Below are 27,307 nucleotides of genomic sequence, written 5' to 3'. Positions count from 1 at the left end.
CTTTAATCCCGCAAAGAAGATGTTATAGATGGGACAGGGCCCCCTTCTTCAACACCCCCTACCTCCCTGCACAGACAAACAGCTAAGAGATTCAGAGAGCCACGAATGGAAAGGAGACCAGATAATAATTAGGGACACGGTACATTTTACATGATGGTCACTGAGAATGACAGGATGGGAGCAGGAGGGAGGGGTGGTTGACTAGAGCTTAAGCAGTATGATTTATGCTTTACCTGCAACGACAAGTCTATAGAAAAACCAATGGCTCCCTCCTGTTCATCCATCAGCCCTACTGTGTAGGGTAGGGCTCTGTGTGTGTGTGTGTGTGTGTGTGTGTGTGTGTGTGTGTGTTGCTGAGCAGCTGGTGGGGGGCACCCAGCCACCTCAGTTCTTTTTTTAAAATATTTATTCTTAAGTTTTAGGTAGACACAATATCTTTATTTTACACTTACGTGGTGCTGAGGATGGAACCCAGTGCCTCGTGCATGCTAGGCGAGCACTCTACCTCTGAGCCCCAACCCCAGTTCTTTTATAGGTTCAGCCCCTTCTGGTGTTTCTCCATGTCTGTGCTCAGGGTACCCCAGAGAGAGGTCAGACAGAGCATGGACAGGCTGGGCAGTGGGGCTTGGGGCTGTGCATGGCATATGGGAGCAGGTGAGACATGCCTCTGACCCAAGTAGAGACTGGCTGCCTGGGCAAGAGCAGGCAGCACTCCCCAGAAGAACAAGTAAGGCTGAGAAATACTTAACTTGAGGAAACATTTGTAGGCTGAGAAATGAAGGTGCAGTTGTGAAGGGGCTTTGAAACCAGGAGGGGGATTGCCTGCTGGTCTTTCTACTGACAGTGAAGAAGCCTGGGAAAATAACTTAGTTGTGTGATTGATGGGTGTGTTAAGAATAAGGGGAGCAATGGGGGTGAGGAGAGCAATGTCTGGGGTCACCTTGTTGGGACTTGAGTCCCAGGTGCAGACTAATCCCCGTGAGATATGTTTAGTATTGTCTTGCACAAGTGCCTGGAAGTGTGTCAAGGTTGGCACTGCCCTTAACCATTTGCTTCCAGATATGGATCTACTGCAGCCCTGGAAAACCCTCAGTTGGGGACATGTTGCTGGCCCACATAATCTCATCCCAGCACATCTCTAGCCTCACAGTGATCTGCCCATCAGGCTCTCTTATTGTGCAGTCCCATGTGTCCCCAGCTCCTAATGTCAAAGGAGACATACTGCCACCACAAACCATTACTCAAAGGCTGTTTGTTTCATGACTGTATTACCTGCTCCCTCACCCCATCACCCTGCCGGCCTTTATCCTGACCTCAGGACTGAAGAACCACCTTCGGTTCATTGAAGGCACCTGTCCATGGTAGGTATCAATGTTCTCAGAGAAAGAAATTCTTCAATGGCTGAGGAACCTGGAGAAGAGGAGAGTTCCCGCAGGAGTGAGGGAGACACACATTGGTCTGTTGCTCTCCTTCAGTTCATCCAGCCAGTGACATACTCCTGAGCTCCTGGGTGCCCAGGCCTGTGCCCAGACCCACGGGGATGGACACAGGGATGGGGATGAGGTGGTAATTCCAATCTATCCAGGGAGGTGGAGCTACACATGGGCACAGAGAAAAGACCATGCAGAACAACTTCCTTGGGCTGGCAGCAGAGGATGCAGCACAGACTGTGTTTCTGAGGTTGAATGTGTCTGCTGTGGGCTTGGTTTGGAAAGTTGGGGAAGGCTTCTAGGAGGAGAGTGGGGAAGAGGTGGGCAAATATTGGGCAACTTACATCTTTTTGCATGAGCTCAGCATAAACCATGCAGGCGGCAGAGATTAGCTCATCAGCATCAAGGTCGATGAGTTTGTTGCAGGCCTGCAGGGAGATGCCAGGGGTTGTGTGTGTGTGTGTGTGTGTGTGTGTGTGTGTAGGCAAACATGTCTCCCTGTGCTCTTGCACACAAGGGAAGAAGGCCACTGTTCATGGAAGTTGTTGGGGGTCCCCTGGCCTTTACCCAACCTGCTTGAAACAGTGCCTGAAATTTCATATTTGGAGGAATGATCAACACAGTTTTCACACAGGGGTCTAGGGTGTTCTGGAGTTCCACCAGTTGTCTCAGGCACTTCTAAGGAGATCTTGGTTTATAATTGGGACGACACCTAGGATTTTTTTTCTCAAAGATTTCTATTTTTAAAAAGAGTTGGAAACCTCTAGGTCCTCCTGCAACAGGAGTGTCCCAGGGCCCAGGGTTAACTACAAGGCAGTAGAGTCGAAGTTAAACCATTCAAGGTCTCAGTCTCCTTGCAATGCTAACTAAGGATGGTAAGGCCCTCATCGCACCTCTGTGTTGGGCTTGTCAGAGGCCTAAACCAGCTAGTCTAGGAAAAGCCCTCAGCACAGTGCTCAGTGCTCAGGTCTCATCACTATTCCTGCCCAAAGGCAAGGTGGCATGGAAGCCCAGTGCCCCATAAGCCTGGGTTTTTCAGCCATGGCAGGTAGGGTGTTGGGGCCACCAGAGGCCAGGGCAGGTCCTGGCCTGTGGGTGCTCTCACCAGGAGGATGGCGTCTCCGCTCATGCTCTCCAGCAGGGCCTGCTCACGCACCATCTGCAGCATGCTGTAGGCCACCAGCACCTGAAAGTTCCTGCAGGGCTTTCCTGTCAGCAAAACCTGCAGGAGATAAGTGATCTCAGCCTGGGGCCCGCTGCCTGACTGCTGACACCCTGAGGATGGTGAGCCCCACCAACTGCATGCCCAGGACCAGCCATTCCTGGGCCTGCTGATGCCTCGCTCACTCATTTGCTCGGATAAGTGCTCACAGGTACCCCTGTGGCTCTGGGCATCATGCTGGCTACTGGAGATTCAGACAAAGGCCTTGTGGAATTCACTGGTGGGATGGGGTACTGGGACACTATAACATTTGAGGGGAGTTGAGTTTGGCAAAGCAAAAGTTGATAGAAACTCAACAAATCAGCGGTGTCACTGAAGGCCTGTGTTGATCATGGACTTGGGCAAGGAGACCAGCAGTCCAGGAGGGAGGGGCCAGGCCAGTGGAAGCTGACTCATGGGGCACTCAACACCAGGCTGGATTCTAAAGGCAGTGGCAGTCTCTGGGCAGGGCAATGATGAGTGGTGGGTATGTTCTGAAGGAAGTTCATCTGCTGATGGCCCTGGGGAACTATGGCAGAAGACTGTGGGTGTCCTTGGGGGCCATCATTCTAGTGGTGGGAAAGGTGAAGCAAAGGGCGGCCAGGGCAGTGAGAGTAGAGGGGCAGATTGGCAGGCAGCTGGACACCGGCCAGGCCTCATGCATAGGCCCAGAAGGCACAGCCAGAGGGGCTTTGCTTTGAATGGAAGGATGGGCAAACTGAAGCTCTAGCTTCCTCCCAACAAGGAAGCAGGGTTGCTGGCCTGAATAATCCCCAACCCACCACGCTCCATCCAAAGCCAGGATAAAGGGAGAGGCAAGGAAAATGCAGCTTCTGCCACCCGAGAAGTGCAGCCTCCCCCACGGGTCCCCAGCTGAGTACCTCACCTCCCAGAGCCTCCAAACGTCATCGAAGGATTTGAAAGCGCGCTGGAAGCAGAGGCAGAACCAGGGGAAGAGGGCCTGCACGGCCCCTGCACCCTTCCCTTCTGTGGGGAGAGAAGCAGGTGCAGCCCAGGAGGCTGAGGTCAGGGGAAAAGGGGGACAGCACACACAATGAAGCCAACACACACAAATGAGATCATAACCAAGAGCACGCAAGACACTTGGGAAACATGAATACCCTGGCTAGGACTTTTCCACCTGCCCTTGGAGACTGTTTAGGGCTGACGTTCAACAGTGCAGACCTCCCAGGGACTGGTCAGAAGATCCACCAAGCCTTCCCTCTCCCCAGGACAAAGGGCAGCTGCTGTAGCTGGGCTTGGCCCCTCCCATGCCTGCCCTGGTGGTGGGTATGAGGTGCCAGGAGATGGGGACCACTCACTTAGGTGCTCAGCAAACACAGGGTCCAGGAAAGTGATCAGGTTGTTGAGCATGTCCAGGTTCTTGCCCACCCCGATGTTGATGACACAGCTGTGCTCCTGCACGAGGTGGGTGCAGGGAGGGAAACCGAGTCCTTCTCAGCTGAGGGCACCAAAAGAATCAGCCCCACTTCCTCCAGCTCCAACCACGGGGCCTTCTTTGTAACTGGCCTTAGACCAGGTCCCCGTTACTGCATGAGTGTGTAACTCATATCTCATCTATATCTATGATGTGGCCTGTGTGTGCAAGTGTGCCTGTTTGTATATTAGTATATATTTGTGCATGGGTGGCCATGGACGTACTGTGTGCATCTTACTGTGTGTGTGTGTGTGTGTGTGTGTGTGTGTGGATAGGGCTAGGGATGCAAAGATGTCTCCAATGTGATTCAGAGTCTAGTGAGACCTGTTAGCTCTATGCATATACACTATTCCATCAGGGCCAATCAGGACAAAGGTAAGGGCAGTGAGCACATTGTCGAAGGGGTAGAAGGTGAGTGAGGGGGCTTTGGCATGGAAGGAGACTTCCCAGTGGGGTGTTCCAGGGAACAGCACCTTCAACATCCCTCAACCTGGACACAGTAGGTGTACCTGGGAACTCCAAAGTCCCTAGGTGTTTGGAGTGTAGGTCATGTAGAGGGAGCAGTGGGTAGCCAAGACAAAAGGGGAGGTCTTGAATGCCTAGCTAAAGCTACTGGGTTTTATTCTGGAAGCCTTAGAGAGCTCCGAGGATTGACAGGGTGGAGAGCTACATCAGGGGAAGGGAATGCCAGGAAAGGATGCCATCACTGGGCCTGGCCAGCCACACTCACTCTTTCAAGATTTGGTGACAGGTGGACTCAGAGCATTGCTCCACCCACTTCACCTTCCAGTGCCTGCCACCCCTCTGGGGGACTTCCCAGGCTCCTCAGTGCCTCAAAAGTCTGTCTAGGAGCTGAGGAGAATGGCAGAGGCTGTTAACACCTGCCCAAGCCTGAGGGGTTGTTAGGGGAGCGGTGGGTCCCTGAGCTCCGACCCAGTCCTCACTGTTTTCTGCAGGAAGAACTGAAAAAGCCAGAAGATCTCATGGTCATGCTCCACCATGATCTGGAAAAGCATCACCATCTCATGGAAGCCCCGCTGGTATTCTGCAGAGGAGAGGGCACTGTGAGGAGACGGCTGGGCCTGGTCCCAGGAAGGAACTGGAAGCGGGCAGGGGCAGCCCTCTAGCTCACCTGCCTGGTTGTTGCAGACGTAACTCAGGAGCAGGGTCTTCTCGAGTCTCTTCTTGTCAATGAGGACATTCCCCAGGGGATCTTTATCATAGAGTCTCTGGAGATCATATGCTAGGTCGGGGGCAAAGGGGGTTGCACTAGGTCACCTTGAGCAGAGGGTCCATGGATGAGTTCACCCCCCACCCCAAGAGGCTCACTCTAAGACGGACTGGGAGAGAGTTATCCATACTCAACTACTCAGCCCGCCAGCTATCTGGATTTCTCCCCTCCTCTGGGCCATACCCTCTGCCAGGAATGCCCGGCCCCATCCAATTCAAATCCAATCTAGTTCAAGGTGGGGTGGGGACAAAGTTCTGTGTGTCTAGGGGCACCCCACAGACCTAGCAGGTGGATTAGCCAAGTGTAGATGGAAAAATTCCAGACACAAATCAAGGCAGTTCCTAGGATGGCAGGAACCATCCAGTCCTGGCAATGGCTGAGAAGGGGGTGGGAATGACTTCGCCAAGCACCCCTCCCACCCCCACCCCCCCACCTAGTTCTCTCATTCTTCGCTACTCACCAATGTTGTTCTGAGTTTCTATGAAGTTCCGGTGCAAGTTTTCCAGAAGGGGCTGAATCTTCTCATACATCTGGCACAAGGCATTGTAGTTCTTCCTGTGAGAACAGAATTGAGGCTGAGCAAGGTGGCCTCTCCCTCTGTTCAGAGGGGAAGAGAACTCTGAGTAGCAGCAACAGCTGCTGAGCCCAAGGAGGTTACAGGGCAGCCTGGCCCACCTTGCCCCTACAGTGATGTTTTCCCCTCATCTCATCCTGTGCCAGTCCCCAACATTATTTAATGTGGGTCTGGAGTGCAAGATAGAGATGGTTTAACCTCTGAGCTCTGCAGGCCAACCTCTGCACCTGAATCCTGGCTCTATAGCTTAATAACTGAGTGTCTGCTGCTGGGGTCAAAGCTTGGGCATGTCACTTTCCCTCTCTAAATCTCAGTTTCCTCATCTGTATAATGGGGATGATATTGGCACCTACGCCTCAGAATTGGGAGGATTCGATTAGATGGTGGTTTGTGCTTATTATTAAAATGTGATTTGTTGGTATACTGGGCAGACCGGTAACCTTGAAAAAGGTAGGTCCAGATGCTGGAAGGTAAAGAAGGGCTCTACAGCCTATGAATGTGAACTTATTTAGAAAAGGGTTCTTTGAAGATGTGATCATTTAAGGATCGAAAGATGAGAACATTCTGGATATTCTGGGGGGACAACAAATCCAGTGGCAACTCTCCTTGTAAGAGTTACACATAGATGGTCATGTGATCATGTAGGACACAAGTCAGTTCACCAGGGTCCAGTGTATTGGAGTGAAGCACCAGGGAACATGGGAACCCCCAGATGCTGGAAAGTGAAGAAGGGCTCTCTTCCAGAGCCTTCGGAGGAAGCCAATGCTTTGATCTGGGTTTCTGGCTTCCAGAACTATGAGGGACAAACTGTCTTGTTATGGGCAGCCTCTCAGTCCATGGAACTTTGTTTCAGCAGCCTTAGAAGACTAACACAGGTAGACTCTAAAGACTGTGTGTTAGCAAAGTAACACATCCTGGCTCTCTTGTCTGGGAGGGCTGCTTGGAGGAAGTCCCCTGTCCAATCTGAGCCTTGGAGGAAGGGTGGATTTTGAGAGGGCAGATGATGGGGAGGCCCAGTAGGGGTGGAAGACAAAGAGCAGACCAAGAGCAGAGGGAATACAGACGGTCTGTGCTGGGGCAGAGGTGGGGTGAGAAAATGGGGTGCCAGTCAGCCAGACAGTGCGGTTAGAAGGTGAGGTGCTGAAATAGGAGGAGTCAAGACCAGGATAGGCCTTGGCGGAAAGACGATGCTATTTGAAATATTACAAGTTGTACCACTGGGGATGTTTTAAAGTCTCCTGTTGGGCACTTGGGGGCGGGGAGGTGTGGGCATGGGTCGGGAGGTGGAAGCCTGGACCCAGGGAAGGCAGCACAGCCATGGGGCTGAGAGGTGGGGCAGGGATGGGGCCAGGGAAAGAAGGTGGGAGAAGCAGTTCCAGGGCTGCTTCAGAGGTAGTTATCACAAGCCTAGGGGAGGATGGGATCAGGGAGAATGGATCATGAGAAGAGGTGCTGGGATTAAGCTCATGCCTGGGGTTGACTGTGGAGGTGCTGGCTCAGACCTGGCTGCACCTGCTGTGTGAGGGGCCTGGGTGGGGAGCACGGGGTGGAGAGGTCTTGTCTCCCAGAATGAGTAGTCCAAATAGGGAAAGAAGACTGAATGTGCAGGCTTGGGTGGGCAGTGCCTGCCACCTGTAGCACCAGCCACCCTCCTCTGACAGAGGATCTGGAATGTTCTACCTCCTCATGCTGTTCACTGTGAGCCGCTCATCCTGGGAACTCTGCCATGAGTAGTAGCCTGTGAGGAACTTCCAGGCTTCTGTCCTCACGAAGGGGTGCAGACCCTGGGGGTGGGAGGTGGGTTTGGGAGGTGGGAGCCCTGCCAAAGAGTTCCACCCAACATCAAGCCACTTCTGTCCCCCCAGTTCCAGGGCAAGGCCAAGGGTAGCTTGGGGACCATACCCTTTCCAGGATGTTAACACAAATGAAGTCCCGTGACTTGGCCAAGTGACCATTCTCATCGAAGAAGCTATCCCATTCCGTCTTGTCAATGGGAGGTTTTCTCTTCACCTGACGAGGACAAGCAGTTCAGCCCTCTGTGAGGGGCCTTGGCTTTTCTTTTCATTCAAAGTGAATTTTAAATGACACGCTCTGCACTTTGCAATAGAAATCAAAGCTCACAGCTTCTGACTCATGAGGAAATTACTGAAAATAAGTAAAAAAGAATCCTGTATGCACAATAATTTTCATTGCACATTACTTACCAAAATGAAAAGACAAGCAGTCAATGTGCTCCAATAAAGGAACAGTTAAGTAAACTATGGTTTATATACACCATGGAATACTGTGAGGCACATAAAAGTAGAGGTTCACAAGGAATGAATAATCATCTGGAAAAATACAAATGTTAACCAAGAAAAGCAAAATAAGGAATTAGATATTCAATAGTCTGTGTACTGTACTCTATAGCACTACCACATACTCACAGTGCAACCTACGTATTATGTCACATATTATAAAAACTATATCACCTCTGATATAACATTTATTAACCACTGTAAAAATTGTTTGGGAAAAAATTATACAAACATCCTCTACATCAGAAACAACAGTGATACGCTTTGAATAATAGGATTTTTTTTCCTTTATCTTGTACTTTCAAAATTTTCTATAATAATATAAACTGCTTGGGTAGTGGAAAAACACAAGATATGCACTAATTAAACACATTCTTGTGCTCCAGTTTATATATCCTGGAAATGTAGAACAGTTCATCACAGGGAACTGTTTCTAGTTTAGATAAGGTGTGTGTGTATTGTGCGTGTGTGCACACACCTGTATGTGTGTGCTTGTGTGTGAGTCAGGGGTAGGGGGAAGGCAAGTGCTTTGCTTGCAAAGCAATTCAAAGTGTTTATATCATAATAAGTAGGAGTTTGGGTTTCTGTTCGAGTAGGGAAAGCTTCCTCTCTCCCTTTGGTGCCCCTCCTGTTGAAGAGGATTTTGAATGTCACATTGCAGACAAAGAGATGTGCTGAGGGCAGAGAGCAGCAGCTGACCAGATGATCTAACATTCAAACTCTCGACTTTCCTGGGTACCTGAATATGAGCACATGTGTTCAAGGCAAGTTTGCATACAAATCACATTAGGGTCTTCTTTGTCTTCCTCTTTTTCTTCTTCTTCTTCTTCTTCCTCTTCCTCTCCTCCTCCTCCTTTTTTCAGTACTGGGGATTGAACCTGGGCATACTCTGGCAGTGAGCTACATCCCCAGCCTTTTTTATTTTGAGACAGAGTCCTGCTAAGTTGTCCAGATTGGCTTCAAATTTGCAATACTTCTGTCTCAGCCTCCCCAGTCATTGGGATCACTGGCATATGCCAGGGTGCCCAGCTGAGGGTCTTCCTACCTGCAGATTCTGATTCAGAAGTTCAGGGCATGGCCTAAGATCATACATCCCTGACACCTCGAAGGTGATTGGTGATGACACTGGTCCACAGACCATGTGAGGAATGACATTAGAAAGTAAATAGCACCAGAAATAAAAGATAAGAGCCCACAGGCCCCAAATGGGGATAATTTCACTGTGTGTTTGATAGGGTTGGATTGAGAATCAATCTTTAATAATAATCAATTCTTTAATAAATCATTCATGCTCTATCTTCTGAATCAAAATAGGATGTAGAGGACCAAGAAGGTACAGAGAAATTGACATTGGCCTACCTTGGGAAGCAGGGTTGACCCTGATACCTTGTCCCAACCCACAGACACTCTCCTTGTTATCATAAGTGACCATCTCCACACTTGGAGGCTCCCTCATGTATGAGATGGATTTGCAGCCCACTGCATGGATCTGAATGCCAGCTTTACACTTACTAGCTGTGTGACTGTCATCAAGTTTCTAAGTCTCTGTGCTTCCATTTTCTTATTTGTAAAATGAGGACAATAGCATCATCTATCTCATAGGACTATGGTGAGAATGAATACATAAAGCATTTAGGACAGTCATTGTGCACGATAAATGCTGCATGACAGCTTATTTTATTATTATTAGCCTTCTCTAAATTCAGAGAACATAAAAAATTTAAATCAAGACCTGGGGATAATCTGCAGTAAAGCAATAACATTTAAAACTCTGGAAAAGAGGTGCCCATTTTGCATTTTTTTATGCATGACTCTCTTAATCACTATGATTAATGAGACTTGAGATTGGTTGAGGGCATTATAATTAGTTATGATTTTTTAAAAAAATACCGTGTGGAAAATTTTTATGACGGGGGCGGATTTCTAAGGAATCTTATTAACTAGGTTTGGAACTGCTTACTAACAAAAGCATTACTGCCACCTGGTGGCAGCCTACTGAAATTGTTGGCAAAAGCACCAGAGAAAATTCACCAGCATTTTCAGGAGTGAATTGGCAAATCTAAAACTCAGTACTAAGTCAGAATGTTACATCTGGGGAGAAAGTAACACTGGCTTAGAGATAACGTAAAAGGAGACACGGGTGTCTCAATCCTGCTAATGCTAGTAAGATCAAGTACAACCACCTGTGTCAGCTCAGGGGTCTCGCCTTTCCCACCCAGCAGGGGAAAGGGCCCCAGAGCAAACCAGTGTTTGGGAAGGGCTGCACTTGGAACTGATGAAGAACACACACCAGGATGAAGGAGGCTGACAGCATGGCAGAGAGGCTGTTTTCAGGAGAGAGAGTGGTCATGGCTCCTGCTAGCTGTCTTCAGGGCAGCCTCTGACCAGCACTCACTTGGAGTGAGGCTCAATTAGCAGGGGAAGGTGTCTTTCCGCTTAGGTGAGTTGCAGTTCCAAGAGGAACTGGGCCTCTCCTGAACCACACTTGTACAGAGCCAGTCTGCCGTGTGTCACAAAGTCCCTGGAACCCTCATCATAATGACCTCAGAAAGTGGGAGCGCTCACCTTCAGAAGTGAGACACACAGAAGACACGGGACCAAAACTACTAGTCACCCAGAAAAATCGCAGTACGTGTGGCATGTGCAGTGGGGGTTAGACTCAGCAGGCGTGGGGATCAGTATGGGTTGGGCTGCTCAGGGTGGGTTTCCTGAGAGAGGTGGGCCCTGAAGCCTCTCACCTTATTCCTGGCTCTCCTCTGGACTTCCTTAGCTTGTTATTTCACCCAACCAGTATCCAAACCTAGATCTAAACCTAATTAAACTTCATGTTTCATATTTTTGGAGGACCACTTTCAAAGATTCTGAATCAGTAGGTCTGGGCTGGGGGCCTAGGAATATGTTCTGATCAATCTCCTTGAGTAACTCAGATTTAGTATTTGAATGGTAGCCTCTGGAAGATAGTTATATTTGCCTAGTATTCAGAGCCCAAGTCTTGTTCAACCTAAGTCAGTCAGCCAGATTGATGACTGTATGAATGATTTAATTGAATAAGAATGAATGATGCTTTCTTGGATCTCATCTCACTTCCCTCTCTGTGTAGATTACAGAGATTGGTGCATGCGCCATCTCCCCTCTACCCGAATAACTTTGGGGGCAAGGATAATGTCAGATTCTTTTGTCCTTGCTCCTCCCAGTGCCAATCCTGCTGCTGCCTGGCACTTGGTAGGTGCCTCTTATTCATCCAATGCATCCAGGGAGTTGGTTCCTCATGGCTTCAGAATGACCATTCCCCGTCTTAAGCACTGCTCACACTTCTACTCGAATTCCATGTAACTGGAAGGCATCCTTAGTCATTAGAAGATGATAGTAATGAGACGAACCAAATTGGAATCAGAAGCTCCAAATTAGAATTTGGACTCTGAGCTCAAATTTGGATACCCCCCTCCTTCTGAGCCACAGAGCTTCCAGCCATGAAATCAGAATACAGTCAACCTCTGGCTTCCACATCCTTATTAACAGAATGAATCAGTGTCCATATGGAAGTCCTCGGTGCACACAATTCACTATCTCATTCACTGGGGCTGTTCTGCTGGCCTGCAGCACTGCAGGAGGACTTTCATATCACAGCACATTATTATCGGCCTCCCTCCAATGCCCCATCTTGATTTAGGAAGGTGCTAAGCACCTCTTCCCTCTAACTGGCTTCCCCTGTACTCCCGAGTTCAGGAGGTGAGTTGGTAAGGGGTGGAATGAATGGGACGCTTTTCACATCAGGATGGCTTCCTTCTGAGATCTGTGAGAAGTCTCCAAGGCAAATGTCTGGAGCAGGAGACATACATGAGCATTCCTTGCCATTTGGGGTGATGGATGCTCCTGTTCTTCCATATCAGCAATGGAGACAATGGCGAGTTAACTATAAGTTTCCCAGAGCAGATGGGAATGAGGCAGGGAGCTGGAAAAATCTGACTACTAAATTTGAATGTGGTTGGATATGGATCATCGACTGAACTTCCTCTAACCTCTGGCTCCATGTGTGCAAATCGAAGGTCCTAACTCTTCCCAAATTAGCCAGCATCATTTAGGCATATTACAAAAATCTCACAGTAACCACATAAAGGTTTAATATCCAAACAGAATCACAGGACCCGCACTAAAGCAAGATGGGTTTTGATCTGTCCCTACCCTTCTTTTTCAGATTCTTAAAAGGGCTTTATAGTGTCCATTTATTTTTCTGGGGCTAAATCATTATTGCCATGTTCGTTTATGTACATAACCACCCAAGGGCTTTAGATGCATGTCTCCATCTCTGGTAGGAATCCATTTTTTTCTTCTTTAAATTTTTGTACATGGGGATTCTTTAGGGCACAAAAATTCCAGGTTTTAAAATATTATTCTTAGGGCTGGTAGAGTGCCTGCCTTGCATCCATGAAGCTCTGGGTTTGATCCCCAGTACTGAAAAAAAAGAATATATTATTCTTGGTGTTTGTGTTGAAGTCCTGGAGACGACCATCTGGCCCATCTTTTCTCTGATGAATCTGGCCGTCTGTGAGCTGATGAGGCTGTGCTGGTGAAAAAGGAGGGCAGCTTTCAAAGGTGCCTGGGCAGGACCTTACCTGCTCAGATAGGAGGTTCATGCAGCGAGGAAGCTCATAGGCTTTGGTGCCAGAATGACCCAGGTTCAAGTTCAGACTCCCCACCAATAAAATGATTTGGGTGCCAGCTGTGCGGAAGGCAGTCTCGTGCGTGCAGTCTTGTTGGCCCCTGCTCAGGGGCTGTGTGAGCCTGAAACCCTTCCTTACCAAGAGATAAGGACCCTCAGCTGGTGTGGGTTTATCTTATGTGGGAACACTGACTCCCTGTTCCTGGCTGGGCTCCTTTATTGTGTGTAAGCTTGTGCATCACATGACACCCGGCCACGCCCACTGCTCCATCTATTCCAGGTGGGGAGGGAACGGGTCCTTCACCAGCAGCACGAGAAGGGTATGTACAGACCACATGGCCCGGTGTCAGCAGTGAGTGGAGAGCCCTGGCCATAGGGGCAGACAGCCACTATTGATCTTGCTCTGTCTCTTCTCCATGGGAGTAAAATGTTGTTCCACCAGTGCTTGTGTGAGTTGGGTGTTTCTTGGCAATATCTGCCAACTGTGGAGTGGGTTGACTCCCTGAGACTGCTGCCCCTGGCGGCAGGCATTGTTATGCCATTTGCTACCCTCCACACAATGAGGTGCCTTCCTGGAAGCAGTAACCAAAGTCATTCTCTTCCCCTGAGTCTAGGCATCCTCCTCTGTGCCATGGGGGATGGTAATGCCTCCCAGAACTGAAGGGCAAATAAGACCATGCACGTAAAGAACCCAGCGCGGTCCAGGATCACAGAGGCACCCAGTGCAGCATCGCTGTTATTATTACTAACACTTGAGTCTTGTCCATAAAAGTCACCATGAAAGTTTCCTTCTGTGATCTACACCTGAGTCAAGATGCCGCCTGCTTCCACAAAGCCTGAAGTAATATTCATGCCCAAGTTCAAAGATCCCATGAGCCTGTCAGTTTCTGTTTCTCTGTGTGTCTCAGGAACCTAGGGGACCAAATTATTATAAGAGCAGGTAAGGCCAGTGTTCAAAACCAAGTTGACTCCCGTTTCTTTCGTGTCAACGCAACATGACACAACTCTGTGAAATGCCATGCAACCGAGTCCCTGCTAACACGTGTCAGCCATTTCAAAGGATGCTTCCCCAGGACTGTCTATGTCTGGGGCACTCCAGTTCTTGATATAAATCACAGGTGCTCTGATTTTTATCTCTCTGCCAAGTGCAGGCAATCTTTTATGCTAAAGCTTTGCTTTTCTCTTTGCCCCTCTTTGTGAGGGACAGGGATTAGTTTAGATTTGGGGCCTCAGGTTTCTGCCCTTGCTCCCCATGGAGCATGGTATTTCTGACAATGCTGGAGACAATTGAACATCATGTGTCCCCAACAAGAGGGGAGCAGGAGGAGGGTGGGCGTGAGGAGACAGCTGTCTTCTGAACACGGAGAAGGTGCAGGCTCCCAGAGCAAAAACCAGCCCAGCCACCAGGAAGTCCCCTGAACTGTGTGGCATGCCAAGGGATTATGTACTCCAGCCATAAATGCACCATGGGCCATCTCCTAGGTCCTGGGGAGCCCACCTCCCAGCCAGCTATCATGGTGCCAGAGCTACAAGGGCAGCTGAGACTGAGCTCCTGAGAACCCTCTCCACCCCAGCCCACCCAGCCCTGCTCCCCAGGATGCTGCTCATGTTCTCCTTGCTACCTTCCCCCCGCCCAGCCCCTGAAGCACCACAAAGCAATTCAGGTTCATATTCCCTGAGGCTCATATTCCCTTTCATTTGGACCCCGGAACTACTGTCTTGCCTTTGGACATCCCAACCATAGGTCCCTTTATTGAGCATCTGCTACATACCTCAAGGGAAGTGCTTCACCTATGTGAGTGCCATCTTTGAACACCCTACGAGGACAACAGAAGTTCAGAGAGGTTAAGTTACTTGCCTGGGATGACCCAGCTAGGACGTGGGGAGCCAGGAACCTTCCTAGTTCTGCCAGATTTGCCATTAGTCAGGCAATCTCTCATCATGTGGAGCTGCCTCCCCTGTTCTGTCAGCCCTGGTGGGCATCTTTAAGCCCCTTTCTGGCCCAGAAACTGTGCTCCTTCAGCCCTGTGGGGAGGGGGAGTTGGCTAGGACTTTTCTCCATACTTGAAGGTAATTACTCAGAGCCTGTGGAGATGGCTGGGGGAGGGGTGGAAAAGTACAGCAACCTAGATTGTAAAGAGGATGGAAAGAGTGAAATGGAGAGGAAAAAGGACAAGAAATTCCAGCAAACACCAGGGACTGCTAATGGAGAGAAATAACGTGGCTAATTACATCTCAGAAGGCTATCTATTCCAGAATGAATTTTCAATGAATAAATAATGCATTTTCCCCGCAACTTCAATCTGGAAGGGAAGGGTAGGAGCAGAGCTTCCTAGAGCAGGCAAGAGCAGCAATGTATGTCCAAGGGCACCAGTGACCGCCTCACCTGGATCACTTCCCAGTATCCTCAGCTCTAGAGCGCCCACGAAGCCATCTCCCACAGAAGCCACAGGAACAAGCCACAGGACCCTTGCGTACAAGCAATAGGGCTTCCTGAACGCTGGGGGTGACTCCCTCCACCCAAGCTCAGAAGTGTTTCTGCTCCACCGAGGACCTGGTCGCTTGCCTCTGCTGCTCCTTTTCCACTCTCTACCAGAAAGTTCTGGACTCTCAGTGCAGGGATATGAAGATGACCTCTTCTTGTGAGGTGAAGGCTCATCTCTAACAAGCCAAACAGTTTTGAAGTTTGGCTTCGAACTTCTGAACACAGAGAGGGTGGGTCTGGGGGAGGGTAAATGAGTTCCATTCTCCCCCTCTCTAGCAGAACCTGTAGATCAGATGGGGGAGGGAGAAGCATAAGATTTAAAGTCAAACTGACCTGGGTTCAGATCCCAGTCTTATGACTTAATTGTTATATGGCCCAGTTGTATGACTTGCCCAGGGAAAGTCACTTAATTTTCCAGACTCAGTTTCTTACCTGAAAGTGGAGTATACTTTGCAGATTTGTTGTGTGGTTTAAATAATGTCTGTAAAGTGTTTAGCACATTCCAGGCACGCAATCAATAGCAGTTGCCTGTGCTATTATTTGTTCCAGACCACACCCAGGCTAACCTTGAACTCCCTCTCCCTAATGAGGTTGGGTTCTCCAGCCTCAGTCAGCTCCCCTGGACTGCTGCCGCTTCCTGGGCCAGGCAGCAAGGAACATGGGATCAGCTGAAGTTGCTGCCAATCCTTGACCTCAACCAGACGTTTGTGTTTCTGAGGATCTAAATATGCTGAGGAGTGAATATTGAAGCATGGGATCCTGCTTCTTATGACTGCTTGTGTGCTCCTAAACTTGAAAGATGTCCTATGGCATTTGCAGAATGATGCAAGTACCCAAGGATTTATGTGCCGGATACTTGTGAGCCCTTAACTGCCTTGGCCACTTCTTTGCCTGGAGAGGCTTCCTGCTGGCTCTGACCTTGCTGCCTCCTCTGTGTTGAGGGAGAACTGGGCCCTTGACCACATGCACAGCTGAGTGAGTTCAAGGACCAGCAGCAGCCTCAGCGAACACAGCTGATCCAGTGCCACGCTACCTGGCCCAGTAGCCACAACGGAGCAGAGGAGCTGACTGTGGCTGGACAGTCCTATAAATAAGTTTCATAGGGGAAGAGAGTGGTTCAAGGTTAGCTCAGAAGTATCCAGCTCCACAAAATGCGCATATGACATGCTGCAACAAACCTGTCTTTTTGTTTCCCTGAACACTGCACAAAATTAATCCAGAGCACTTCACTTCTATGCAAAACTTATGCTCAAGTACACCACCCTGCAGGTGCAGACATTGGGGCAGAGTGTCAGGGATGGCACCATGGGGACTTGCTGGTCACAGCAAGTTCACAAATGACTCCTTTCCCTGGAGAGATCCCAAGCCGAGGAGGCCAACGAGGGGTTGGGGGAAAAGGCTGACCTGGGGACTTCCTGGAGGGCAGGGTTCATGAGGCACAGGACAGAGCAGGACCTCAGGTGCCTGAAATGATGGGAGGAGACATGCTGAGCTGGGACTGGGGAAGTCAAAGAGGAACGCTGAACATCCATAGCCACACCCACTCTGGTCCTAGAAGCAGAAAGAAGGTTCCAGATCTGACCTGGCACACTCCAGGTCATCACGCAGATACAAGGAGACAGGAAATATTCTGCTGCAGTCTGGTTGGGCACAATTCATGAGCCACTTGTCCAGCATAAACAAACTTATTTTTAGAACACACGATGCACCACAAGAGCTCTTCAGGAATTCCCTCAGAGCCCAACTGCCACCAAGGGCTTCCCTCGAGCCTCTCAACCCCGACTCCTCCGGCTCTTGAGGCCGATTGGCTGGGTCGCATGGGCAGAGCCAAAAGAGTCCCCCAATGAGCAGCTCCCTGGTCTGAAAGGGCGGGGAAACAGCCCAGTGAGCATCACCGCAGAGGAGCCAATCAGCTGGCAGCTGGAAGTTTGCTGGGGCCCCTTCGGCTGTGGCTCTCAACAATATTTTTCCCCACTTCATTCACTATTCTTTCCATTTTCTGGAGCCATTCTATCCTGTACATCCTGGGAGAGTCTGAGAGAGTCTGTGTCTGGCTTGACAAGGAGTTCTGTCAGGTACTAGAGACCAGACACAGGAGGCTTATTTTGAGGATTCTCTCGGAGCTGGAACTTGAATGGTGTCAGCTCTTCTGGGCTGTGCGGAGAAGCAGGGCTCAGTGGCCATTGTTCTTTGTCTCTGGGAGCCAGGAGACAAGCAGAGGACCTTGGCTTCCTCTGAGTTTGAAACTCTTTCACTCAGTAGCTGGGGAGATGCTAAAACCCAGTGGGGTAAACCCCTGACCCTAACCACACTCACAGACCTGGCTTGGCTATGATCAGAGAGGTAAAATATGTCAGGACATTTGTCCTGTCCCTACTCTCAACTCCCCAATGCCTGCCTCCTTCTCCACTCTCGCCCTGCATGCCTTCTCCTCTGCTTTCTGCAATCCCTGAGCAAGATGGTGGGAAGTGTCCTTGACCCTCCTGGGCAGAGCTGTCAGTCCACCAGCAATGGGACAGTGTAGGAAAAATCGTGGCCAAGACAAACGGGAGCCAGCGAGGCTGACATTACGGGGACAATTCTTCTGAGAGAGACTGTTCCACAACCTAGACCCACATTGAACTCTGATCCTGACCACAGGTTGGTCTTAACCACAGATTTTCAACTGAGCCCTGAAAAACATCCTCAGTAACTCTACTTTATAGAGAAATGAAACTTCGGAAAGGGGCAGTTGCTTGCTCAAGGTCACACAGCAAATCAAAGGCAGACCTGTAACTAGAATCCAGTCTCCTGCCTCCTGGCCCAGTGTCTTTAGATCTCAGCAAAAGGTGAGGTTTTAAAGCCAGACTTTGAAGAATAGAGAGGGAGTGCTCCGACAAGGGAGGATCTTGCAAAAGTTGGATGAAAGAGTTGCAGAAGGTCTTATTTCCTGGTGCAAGCTTGTTCATTTCCCTTCTGATTCTTCTTACCTCTGAGGCCAGGCCAAATAGAGGTCACAAAGTGGTGGATTCTGGTCATGCCTCTCAGCCCAAGGGTAGAAATGGGGGTGGTGGGCAGGGCTGCGTTCCCTCCTCTGCTCTGGTCTCCTCAGATAGAGAGCAGCAACAGGAGCACGTGACTGACAGTTCGGAGAGGCTGAGATAAGAAGGAGAATTGATCTTTCTGCTGCTTCAAAGAGAACAGGAGCCATCCCTGTCACCACTGTTGATCAAAGTCTTTGCAGAGGATGTCTCATGTGCCCTACTGGCTGTCGTTGTGGGTCCTGGGGGGGGGAGTACCACTCCTCCTGCTGAGGCCTTTCTCCAAGCCTCACTGCAAACTAGAGACCTGCGGCTTCCAACAAGGCTCTCAGCAGCTACCGGGAGCCAGAGGGTTCAGGTTCCCTGCCAGCCCTTTCTCCAGGAAGCTCAGCCCAAGGCCAGGGCCTGCTCCCAGGGAACTCATACCATCCCCCTTATGCAGATGAGAAACTGAGTTAAGGAACCTCAGAGCCACGTGCTAGTTATCCCCTGGGAAACCATCATTCTTACAGGATTTGTCCTCAGAAGACCCTTCTCTGATGGTGGAGACCTGCTCCTTGTTCTGGATCTGCCAATTCACCTGGTGTGTGTAGACTTCAGAAAGACTGTGTGAATGACCTCTGTAGAAAAGGAAGGACAGTCCTCTTTCTAAGATGACTCATTTAGAAATCTTGAGAAATCCAAACTCTTCATTTCACATTGCCTCCTGGGTGGGGCAGAGCGCAGATTGTCCTGCCTCTTCCCCTGTGTTCTCTCCAAACCATACAGACTTCATCTATTTACAAACAGTGCTCTGTCATAGGTGTGAACATCTTTAAATGCTTATCTGATAAATATTCTGCAAATTACCAAGTTTTTAGCTTAAGGCACTGAGAAACCTGGAGAGGTTGTATGGCCCAACTTCCTGGGCTAGCATCCTAGCTCCTCAACCTTGGAGCTCTTGGACTCATGGATTATTAAGCAGTGTGTTAATTTCCATTACAGTCATGTGCCACATGAGTAGGTTCTAGTCAACCATGGTCCTTGTACATGAGGGTGGTCCCATAAAATTATATTGCCTAGGACCAGGGCCATGTTGGTTTATGTAAGTACTTTGTCATGTTCACACAACAAAATCACGCATTGACACATCTCTCAAGATGTACTACTGTTATTAAGGGGAATATGGCTTTATCCGGGGGATTTTCCAGATAAGGTAGTCCCCCTTTTCCCCCTTTGCAGTTTTACTCTCTGTGGCTTCAGTTACCTGTGGTGTGGTCCATCATGGTTTGAAAACATTAAATGAAAAAATGCCAGAAACAAGCAATTCATAAGTTTCAAACTGCATCATTCTGGGTAGCAAATGAAATCTTTCAGTCTTTCTCCATCTGTCCAGGATGTCCAGTGTACAGTAAAATAAGATATTTTGAGAGAGAAAGAGAGCACATTCACAGAATTATTACTGCAGCATGTTGCTATAATTGCTCTATTTTGTTATTAGCTATTATTATTAATATCTTACTGGGCCTAATACCACCTATAAGGTTTGGTATCTGAGGTCCCAGACATCCTTGAGGGGGTCTTGGAACACATCCCCATGTATAAAAGGAGACTACTATATCTCACTGTTCTCCATTTTTAGTGAAATTCCATTACAGTCAGAGAACAGACTTTGTTGTCATTTCTATTTTAAATTTGTTAAGGTTTGTTTTATGGTCCAGAATATGTTCTATATTGGAGCAATCTGAAGAGATCGTACATTCTGCTGTTGACATTTGTTGAGCAAAGTTTATCATTTTATACTTTTCGGCTTATCAAGTGGGTTGATAGTTTTTGCCCAAGTCCTCTATATCCTCATTTATTTTCTCTCTACTTTGCTATCAGCTTGTCACAGATGAGTGCCACTCTCCCAGTTTAATTGCATTTGTCAATTTCCCCTTTCAGTTCTGCTACTTTTTGCTTCACATATTTTGAGGTGCTGATGTCGGGTACACGCGCACTTAGGGTTGTTATGTCTCCAACATGAACTGATCATCACTGTGTAAAATTCCTCACTATAAACTTCCTTCTTCTGGAGCCTACTTTGCTTGATATTAATGTAGCCATTCCAGCTTTTTAAAAAAGTTAATGTTTCATGGAGTATTTTTCTTCTTTTAATTTTAACCTATCTGTACCATTATGTTTAAAGCGAGTTTCTTCTACATGTTATTTTTTTTAAACCATGTAATTGTGCTCTACATGTGTATTAAGAATTGTAATGCATTCCACTGTCACATATAAATTACAAATCATATCTTAAATATCACATTGAAATAAAATAAAAATGAAGTTTTACAAACCAAAAAAATCCATGTAATCTGATAATCCTTTAATTTTTTTTTTTTTTTTACCTTCAGGTCAATTATTTTTGTGGAGTAGAATACATGTGTATTAGTGTTCTATAAAACAGTATTTTGGATTGAAAAACATATGTATTTATTAAAACTAAAAAGTCCACAGAAATCATGCCAGTTAACATTTTAGTAAATTTTATCTCAAATTTTATTATGCAAATTAACAGGTATTTAAAACATAAAATTATACTTTTTTTGCCTTTGTAAAACCTTTTAAAAGGCTTTTATTTGTTTAATGAACAATAGATATGCTTTTTTTTTTTTTGGTACCAGGGATTGAACTCAGAGGCACTCAACCCTGAGCCACATCCCCAGCCCTACTGCCCTACTTTGTATTTTATTTAGAGACAGGGTCTCAATGAGTTACCTAGCATCTTGCTTTTGCTGAGGCTGGCTTTGAACGTGCGATGCTCCTGTCTCAGTCTTCGGAGCCCCTGGGATTACAGGCGCGCAACACTGTGCCTGGCTTATAAATATGCTTTTTTATGTTCAGTGTTATAAATTCAAATCGTCATTTTTAAAAAGCTGTCTAACATTTGCTCATTTTTTGGTGAATTTTCAAATAATCTATATCTGTGCATTTTGTTTGCTTCCAATTTTTTATTGGTGCGATAGTTATACGTATTGGAATTTGTTTTTACGTATTTGTGCGCATATCAGCAACATAATTTGATCAATTTAGTTCCGCAGTGCCTTCACTTTCCTGCCCTTCCTCTCTTCCCCCTTTTCTTCTTTTTTCTACTGATCTTCCTTCTGTTTTCATGAGATTTCCCCACCTTTCTTTTCCTTTTTTCCTCTCTAGCTTCCACATGTAGATAAAATATACAACCTTCAACTTTCTGAGTTTGACTTATTTCACTTAATGCTCTCAAGTTCTATCTATTTTCCTGCAAATGACATAATTTTATTCTTCTTTATGGCTAAATAAAACTCCATTGTGCATATATACCAAATTTCGTTCATCCAGTCCACCATTGATGGGACACCTAGGCTGGTTCCATGATTGGCTATTGTGTATTATGCCGCCATGAACACGGGTATGCTCATATTGCTATAGTACACTCATTTTAATTCTTTAGGATTAATATTTCGAAGTGGTATGTCTGGGTCACAGTTTTAGAGTTCCAGTCCATGATTTTAGAGTTGCCCTCCTTGTTTGGGGCCTATGGCCAGGCAGACATTATGTAGGATCATGGTCAAAGCTAAACCACTTATATCACGAGCCAGTAAGAGAGAGAAGAAGAGACGGGGTCCCATAATCCCCTTTGAGGAGATGTCCCCAGTGACCTAAGGACCTCTCTCTACACCCTTCCTCCTAAAAATTCCACCATCTCTAAGCAGCACCACACTGGATACCAAGGCTTTAACACATGGGTCTTCAGGGGACATTCAAACATTTTTGTTTTTCTTCTTTTTTCCCTAAAGTTCTAGGTTTCCTTCAGTTATAATTTCTCTTCCTCATAAAGAATTTCCTCTCACACTTTTAGAGTTGGCATGTTGGCAATAATTCTTTTAGTTTTCATGCCTCTAAAAATGTCTTTATGTTGTCTCACGAGAGATACTTTCACTGGATATAGAATTCTGGGTTAGCAGTTCTTTTCTTTCAACACTTTGGAGATGTTGTAACTGTCTTCAGGCTCCATGGTTTCTGATGAGAAATCTGTAGTCACTTTAGTTGTAATATGTGATTGTATATTGTTATATACACATCTATAGGTAATCTATTGCTTTCCTTTGGATGCTTTCAGAAAATTTTTTCTTTATTTTTTGCTTATTGTGGCTTGATTAAGACATTTGGATCAGATTGTCTTTGAATTTATCATTTTTGTTGATTTACTAAGTTTCTTAAATCTCCATACATTTATGTCTTTTCACTAAATTGGCAGTTTTCAGTCCTTATTTTTTCAAAAATTTTTTCTGCTCCCAACTTCTTTTCCCCTCTTTCTGGAACTCCATGACTTGAATTAGACTTTTTTTTTTACTGGGAATTGAACCCAGGGGTGCTTAACCACTGAGCCACATCACATCCCCAGCCCCTTTTTTGGAGCCACAGTTTCACTAATTTGCTTAGGGAGTTGCCACATTGCTGAGGCTGGCTTTGAACTTGCAATCCTCCTGCCTCAGCCTCCCCAGCCATTGAGATTACAGGCATGTGCCACTGTACCCAGCTGAATATTAGGCCTTCTGATAGTGTCTTGCAAGTCCCTGAATCTCTGTTACTTCTTTTCAATTGTTTTTCTCTCTTGTAAAGATTAGACAATTTCTACTAATCTATTTCAAGTTCACCGACTATTTCATCTCTGTTTTGTTATTCAGCCCATTGAGTGAATTTTTATTTCAGTTAATGTATTTTTTTGTGACAAAATTTCCATTGGATTCTATTTAAAATAGTTGTTTCTTTGTTAGGAACCTCTATCTTACCATTCATTTCAAGACCATTCTTCATTACTTTGTAGACTATAGTGAATAGCTGTTTAAAAGTTTTTGTGTGATAATTCCATCATCTGGACCATCTTGAGGCCTGCTAATCTTGATTGTCTCTTACCGCTGAGAGTGGTTGAGATTTTCTGGTTCTTTGTTTATGAGTAATTTGCGGCATTTTTACTTTGATGTTATTAACCCAGAAGTTCTGACTTGCCTTTGGCTTTTGGTCCATTATACACACATACCGCTCCAGAGTGAGTCCACGATGTCACACACAGATCTAAAGGAGTCCTTTCTGTAGCTCTCCATGAATTCCCTCACACTATAGCTCCCAGAAGCTCTTTTCCTGGACCGTGGCTAGAAATGTGGGGTTTTAGCCTTCTTATATTGTCTCATATTTCTCCCTGACCTGGTTTACCTCCAGTGTGATGCAGCCAGAGAAAGACAGAAAATAAAATTAACAGAATTCCTCCCCAGGGCCTCTTTCCCAGAAAGAAGGATTTTTCTCTCAGAGTTTTAGGTCCTGTGTCACCCATAGGACTAGAGTATGGTTCATGATTGGGCTTTTCTTGGGGAATGCTTGGAGCATGTCCCTGTCCCCAGTCCTCTGAGCAGAAAGAGGATTTCTCTTCCAGCTGCTGCAGTTTGGATCCACTGTGCGGTTCCAAGACTTGAGTTCTCTAGAAGCCAAGCTGGGAGATACGGGAGGGGGGAAAAGCAACAGAGGAAACTCATTGGCCGATTGGTTGTTCTTTGAGTATTCATTTTCCTCCAATCTACCTGCTGCTACCTCAGAATCCTTAGTGTTGTAGGTTTTCATTCATAAACAATGGGAGAGGGGGTGAAGAGTGCTTTCTCCAGCTTGGCCACCATCAGAAGCCTGTAGACATGGAATTTTAAGTTGAAAGGAATGGGAGAATTTCACTAATTTTGCGAACAGTATTGAAATATTGAAGAGAATGTGCAAGTCACTCTATTCATAAATCCAATTTATTAGATTTACAGCAGTTTTTCAAGTACATGATGACAAGGTTTTGCTTGTTTAATTAGACACTTAAGTTACTTAGGAAAATCAAATATATTAAATGTTTAAATGCAGCTGAAACGGTTTAAGCAAATTTAATTTAGTTGTAAATGGCACTGATTGTTTAAAGGAGCTTAGTTTTTTTCAACTTGAATTAATCAAACTTTAATTGAAGAAAAATTGAAGGTCTTGTTCTCATTTTATAACACTTATAAATAGAACTATAAGATGGGTGAGTGGGACTTAATTCCTAAAAAAAAAAAAAAACTGTTTTAAAACGTGTATCCTTCATAAATTGAATATTCATTCTAAAAAAGGAACTATAAATAGTATTTTTGCATGAGCCCCCCTACACACATCCTAACCAGGAAACCCTCAGGGTGGGGGCATGAGGTGGGGGCTCCCCTCCTCCACTCAGGCAACCCATGCTTGGGATGATGTCTTCCTTTCCCATCTGAAATCTGTGGGTCATGTAGATGGCAGAACATACAAGCTTTTGGAGACAGACCCAAGAGTTACTGTTATCCCTTTGAGCCTCAGTTTGCTCATCTATGAAATGCGAATAAAAAAAGGACCCATTTCAAAGGTTCTTTTGAAGATTAAAGGAGATGGCAAACATGAAGTGTATGCGTGAAATGCTGAGCGTGGAAAACTGTAGCAGTAAGGGCAGAAGCTGGAGCAGTGAGAGTAGAATGACTGCTGTCAATGATGGTATTATTCTCTGAGCCAGTTCCAGAGGTACCAGGCTCTGGCCTTGGGCCTGGGAGAGACAGTGAGAAGCCATACTGAAGCAAGGCGCTGGCAATAGGGCCCCACTCCTGTCCTGCCTCACAGCTGCCTCTTCCTGGGCCTAGCCACTCCTGACAGAACAGACAGTTGTCTGGGGTTGCCAGGTGGTGGCTGAAAGGATGCTGGGCTTTGGCCTCAGAGAGATTGGTGTTGAGGCCCTGGCTCTGCTCCTTCCTCCTAGGAGGTTTGGAAAAGCTGCCCAGACTCTCCAAGCTTCTGGAGCTGAGGATACTTTAATTCATGGAGTGGATTTGAGTGCTAAATGAGGCACTGTGCAGTGTCCAGCTCAGTGCCCAGCCTGTGGCTATCTTGCATTGCTACAGTACATGTCCTCTTCCAAAATGGATACTTTGGCCCCAGATAATCTAGTTAACTCATCTACACTGACCTAGGTTACTTGGTTAGCTTGTCTACACTGACTGAACTGAAGAGCGTGATGCCCAGGTTATAACTCTTCTTCCTCCCTGGGACTCCGAATCCTCATCTCTGCATTGGATGTGACAGTCTTCACTCTGCCCCCATAGACCCCATGTGGCTCAGATGGCCCGTGGATGTGGAGGTCTTAGTTCTGAGGGACAGTTTGCAGGACAGGCCTGGGAGATGTGTGGACAGAGCAGGGTTCTCTGACCTCTTTAACTGATGGAGAGTTGGATGCCTTCTGCTTCCAGGGCCTGGTAATGGCCTCCATTCTGGCAGAAGCAGACAGCTGCTCGAGGACTTGTGTGAGTCACCCATTCATCAGCCGTGCACTCCCTCTTTCAGAGCAAAAGCTGCTATGACAGAAGCACAAGAGGAGGAGGTCCTGGGGCCTCAGTGTCACCTCTGCCTCCACTCGAACTCCCTGCCAGCTGCTGTCAGTGCCACTGCTGTTGACTTCTATGCACTCGGCTCTGTTCCTTAGAAACACAGGGGTGGGTGAGAATGCATCCTGGAGTGTTCCTTCTCCTGCCTTTGGAGAACCATCTTAACCCTCTAGGCCATGCTTCAATGCAACAGTGACTACATCCAGCTCACATCCTGCTATCCTCTAGCCCATATCACCCTCTCCCTTCTCTGAGTATTTATGTCCCCTAAACCAGCTCCTGTCACATCTGTCCTGCTCTGATTTCTACTATGCACTCTTACCTGGGGGAAAGGCCCAGGAACATTGTCCTCTCTACCTTCCTTTTAAGGCTTCCCCCGGATGAATTACATGGGGCTTCTGAGACTGCTGGGACCGCTGGCTAGGGAACATGAAGTTGGGGATCAAGATGGGGGGGAGAGAGGCCAGACCCTGGCCATTTGGCTCAAAACCTAGTGATATAAATAAATGGTGAATATTACTCAGCCATAAAGAAGAATGAAATCATGGCATTTTCCAGTAAATGGATGGAACTGGAGAACAGCATGCTGAATGAAATAAGCCAGTCCCCAAAAAACCAAAGGCAGAATGTTCTCTCTAATATGTGGATAATAATTCACAACAAGGGAGGGAGGATTAGAAGTTCATTGGACTAGACAAATGGGGAATGAAGGGAAGGGAGGGGGATGGGAATAAAAAAAGACAGTAGGATGAATTGGACATATCTTTCCTATCCTTATATATGAATACATGACCTATGTAACTCTACTTAGAGTTACATGTTGGAAAAGATGACTCTCGACACCAAAGCCGCATCATGTACAACTACAATAATGGGGTCCTAACTGGAACAAGTCATACTTATTCTGTGTATGAATAATATGTCAAAATACACTCTACTGTCATGTTCATCTAGAAAGAACAAATAAAAAATAAATTTAAAAAACCTAGACTAAAAAATGCCCACCAAGGAAGGACACAAGTCCCCCACAATGAGGCCTCAAGCACATTGGGGACCTCCTCTCTGATATCAGTAAAGAAAATAACTCCTATGTGAATAAGGCCTTACGGCTTCAAAGGCTTTTCTCATCCCTGTGCCAGAGTAGGCATGAGTACTTCTTATCTGCAGAAGAGAAATCCAGGAATCTAAAGAAGAGTAGACTTTTCAAGGTCACGAAGGTACTAAGGGCAAACTCCCAGACTAGCAGCTTTGGCTTCCAACTTCCAGCCTCTTGAGCTTTGTCTCTGGCGTTTGCAGGGCAGGTGGGAGGAGGTAGGGTGAGAACGGAGCAGTGATGAGCAGCCCTTCTGCATCCACCCACAGCCTTTCCACGCTTCCCTCGAGCTTTCTCCGCTGGAGCGAGGGGGCAGGTGGGGGAGGAGGCAGAGTGGGGGAAGCAAAGCTTGAGCTCCTCCTGTCTGTGATGGCTGGTATCTGGAAGCCCTGGAGTCCCAGCGTTCTTCTCCCCTACAACCCCAGCCACGGCCACAGGGACTCCATGAGCTTCTGCTGCAGGTTTC

The 27,307-nt window shown here is 47.1% G+C and overlaps 1 protein-coding gene across 3 annotated transcripts; it reads right to left on the bottom strand.

The window, feature by feature from the left end:
• Positions 1–1,377: 1,377 nt before the first annotated feature.
• Tbc1d21 (TBC1 domain family member 21) lies at positions 1,378–10,521 on the bottom strand. Of its 3 annotated transcripts, none has more exons than XM_026387836.2 (11): positions 10,462–10,521; positions 7,777–7,884; positions 7,555–7,658; positions 5,761–5,855; positions 5,202–5,312; positions 5,014–5,114; positions 3,954–4,050; positions 3,518–3,618; positions 2,536–2,652; positions 1,775–1,858; positions 1,378–1,410 (listed from the first exon to the last, which is right to left on the bottom strand). In XM_026387836.2, the coding sequence occupies exons 1-11, from the start codon at positions 10,519–10,521 to the stop codon at positions 1,378–1,380; spliced, it is 1,011 nt and encodes a 336-aa protein (XP_026243621.1). The 3 variants fall into 3 exon arrangements, with proteins under 3 accessions (XP_026243621.1, XP_026243622.1, XP_026243623.1); XM_026387837.2 differs by having other exon boundaries at positions 3,518–3,615; XM_026387838.2 differs by lacking the exon at positions 7,777–7,884.
• Between the last annotated feature and the right edge of the window lie 16,786 nt (positions 10,522–27,307).

This window comes from Urocitellus parryii, chromosome 6 (assembly GCF_045843805.1).
Source record: "Urocitellus parryii isolate mUroPar1 chromosome 6, mUroPar1.hap1, whole genome shotgun sequence".
NCBI lineage: Eukaryota > Metazoa > Chordata > Mammalia > Rodentia > Sciuridae > Urocitellus > Urocitellus parryii.
Note: the sequence above shows the minus strand (reverse complement) of the source record. Positions and strands in the feature narration are given on the sequence as shown.

What these genes read in the sequence shown, in the direction of transcription:
- Tbc1d21 (XM_026387836.2), bottom strand. Translation starts at nt 10,521, where the DNA reads ATGACCACTCTCTCTCCTGAAAACAGCCTCTCTGCCATGCTGTCAGCC. An exon ending in AGTTCTTCCTGCAGAAAACA is followed by an intron (nt 4,051 to 5,013) that starts GTGAGGACTGGG and finishes CACCTCGTGCAG; the next exon opens with GAGCACAGCTGTGTCATCAA. An exon ending in GCGGAGACGCCATCCTCCTG is followed by an intron (nt 1,859 to 2,535) that starts GTGAGAGCACCC and finishes ATCTCCCTGCAG; the next exon opens with GCCTGCAACAAACTCATCGA.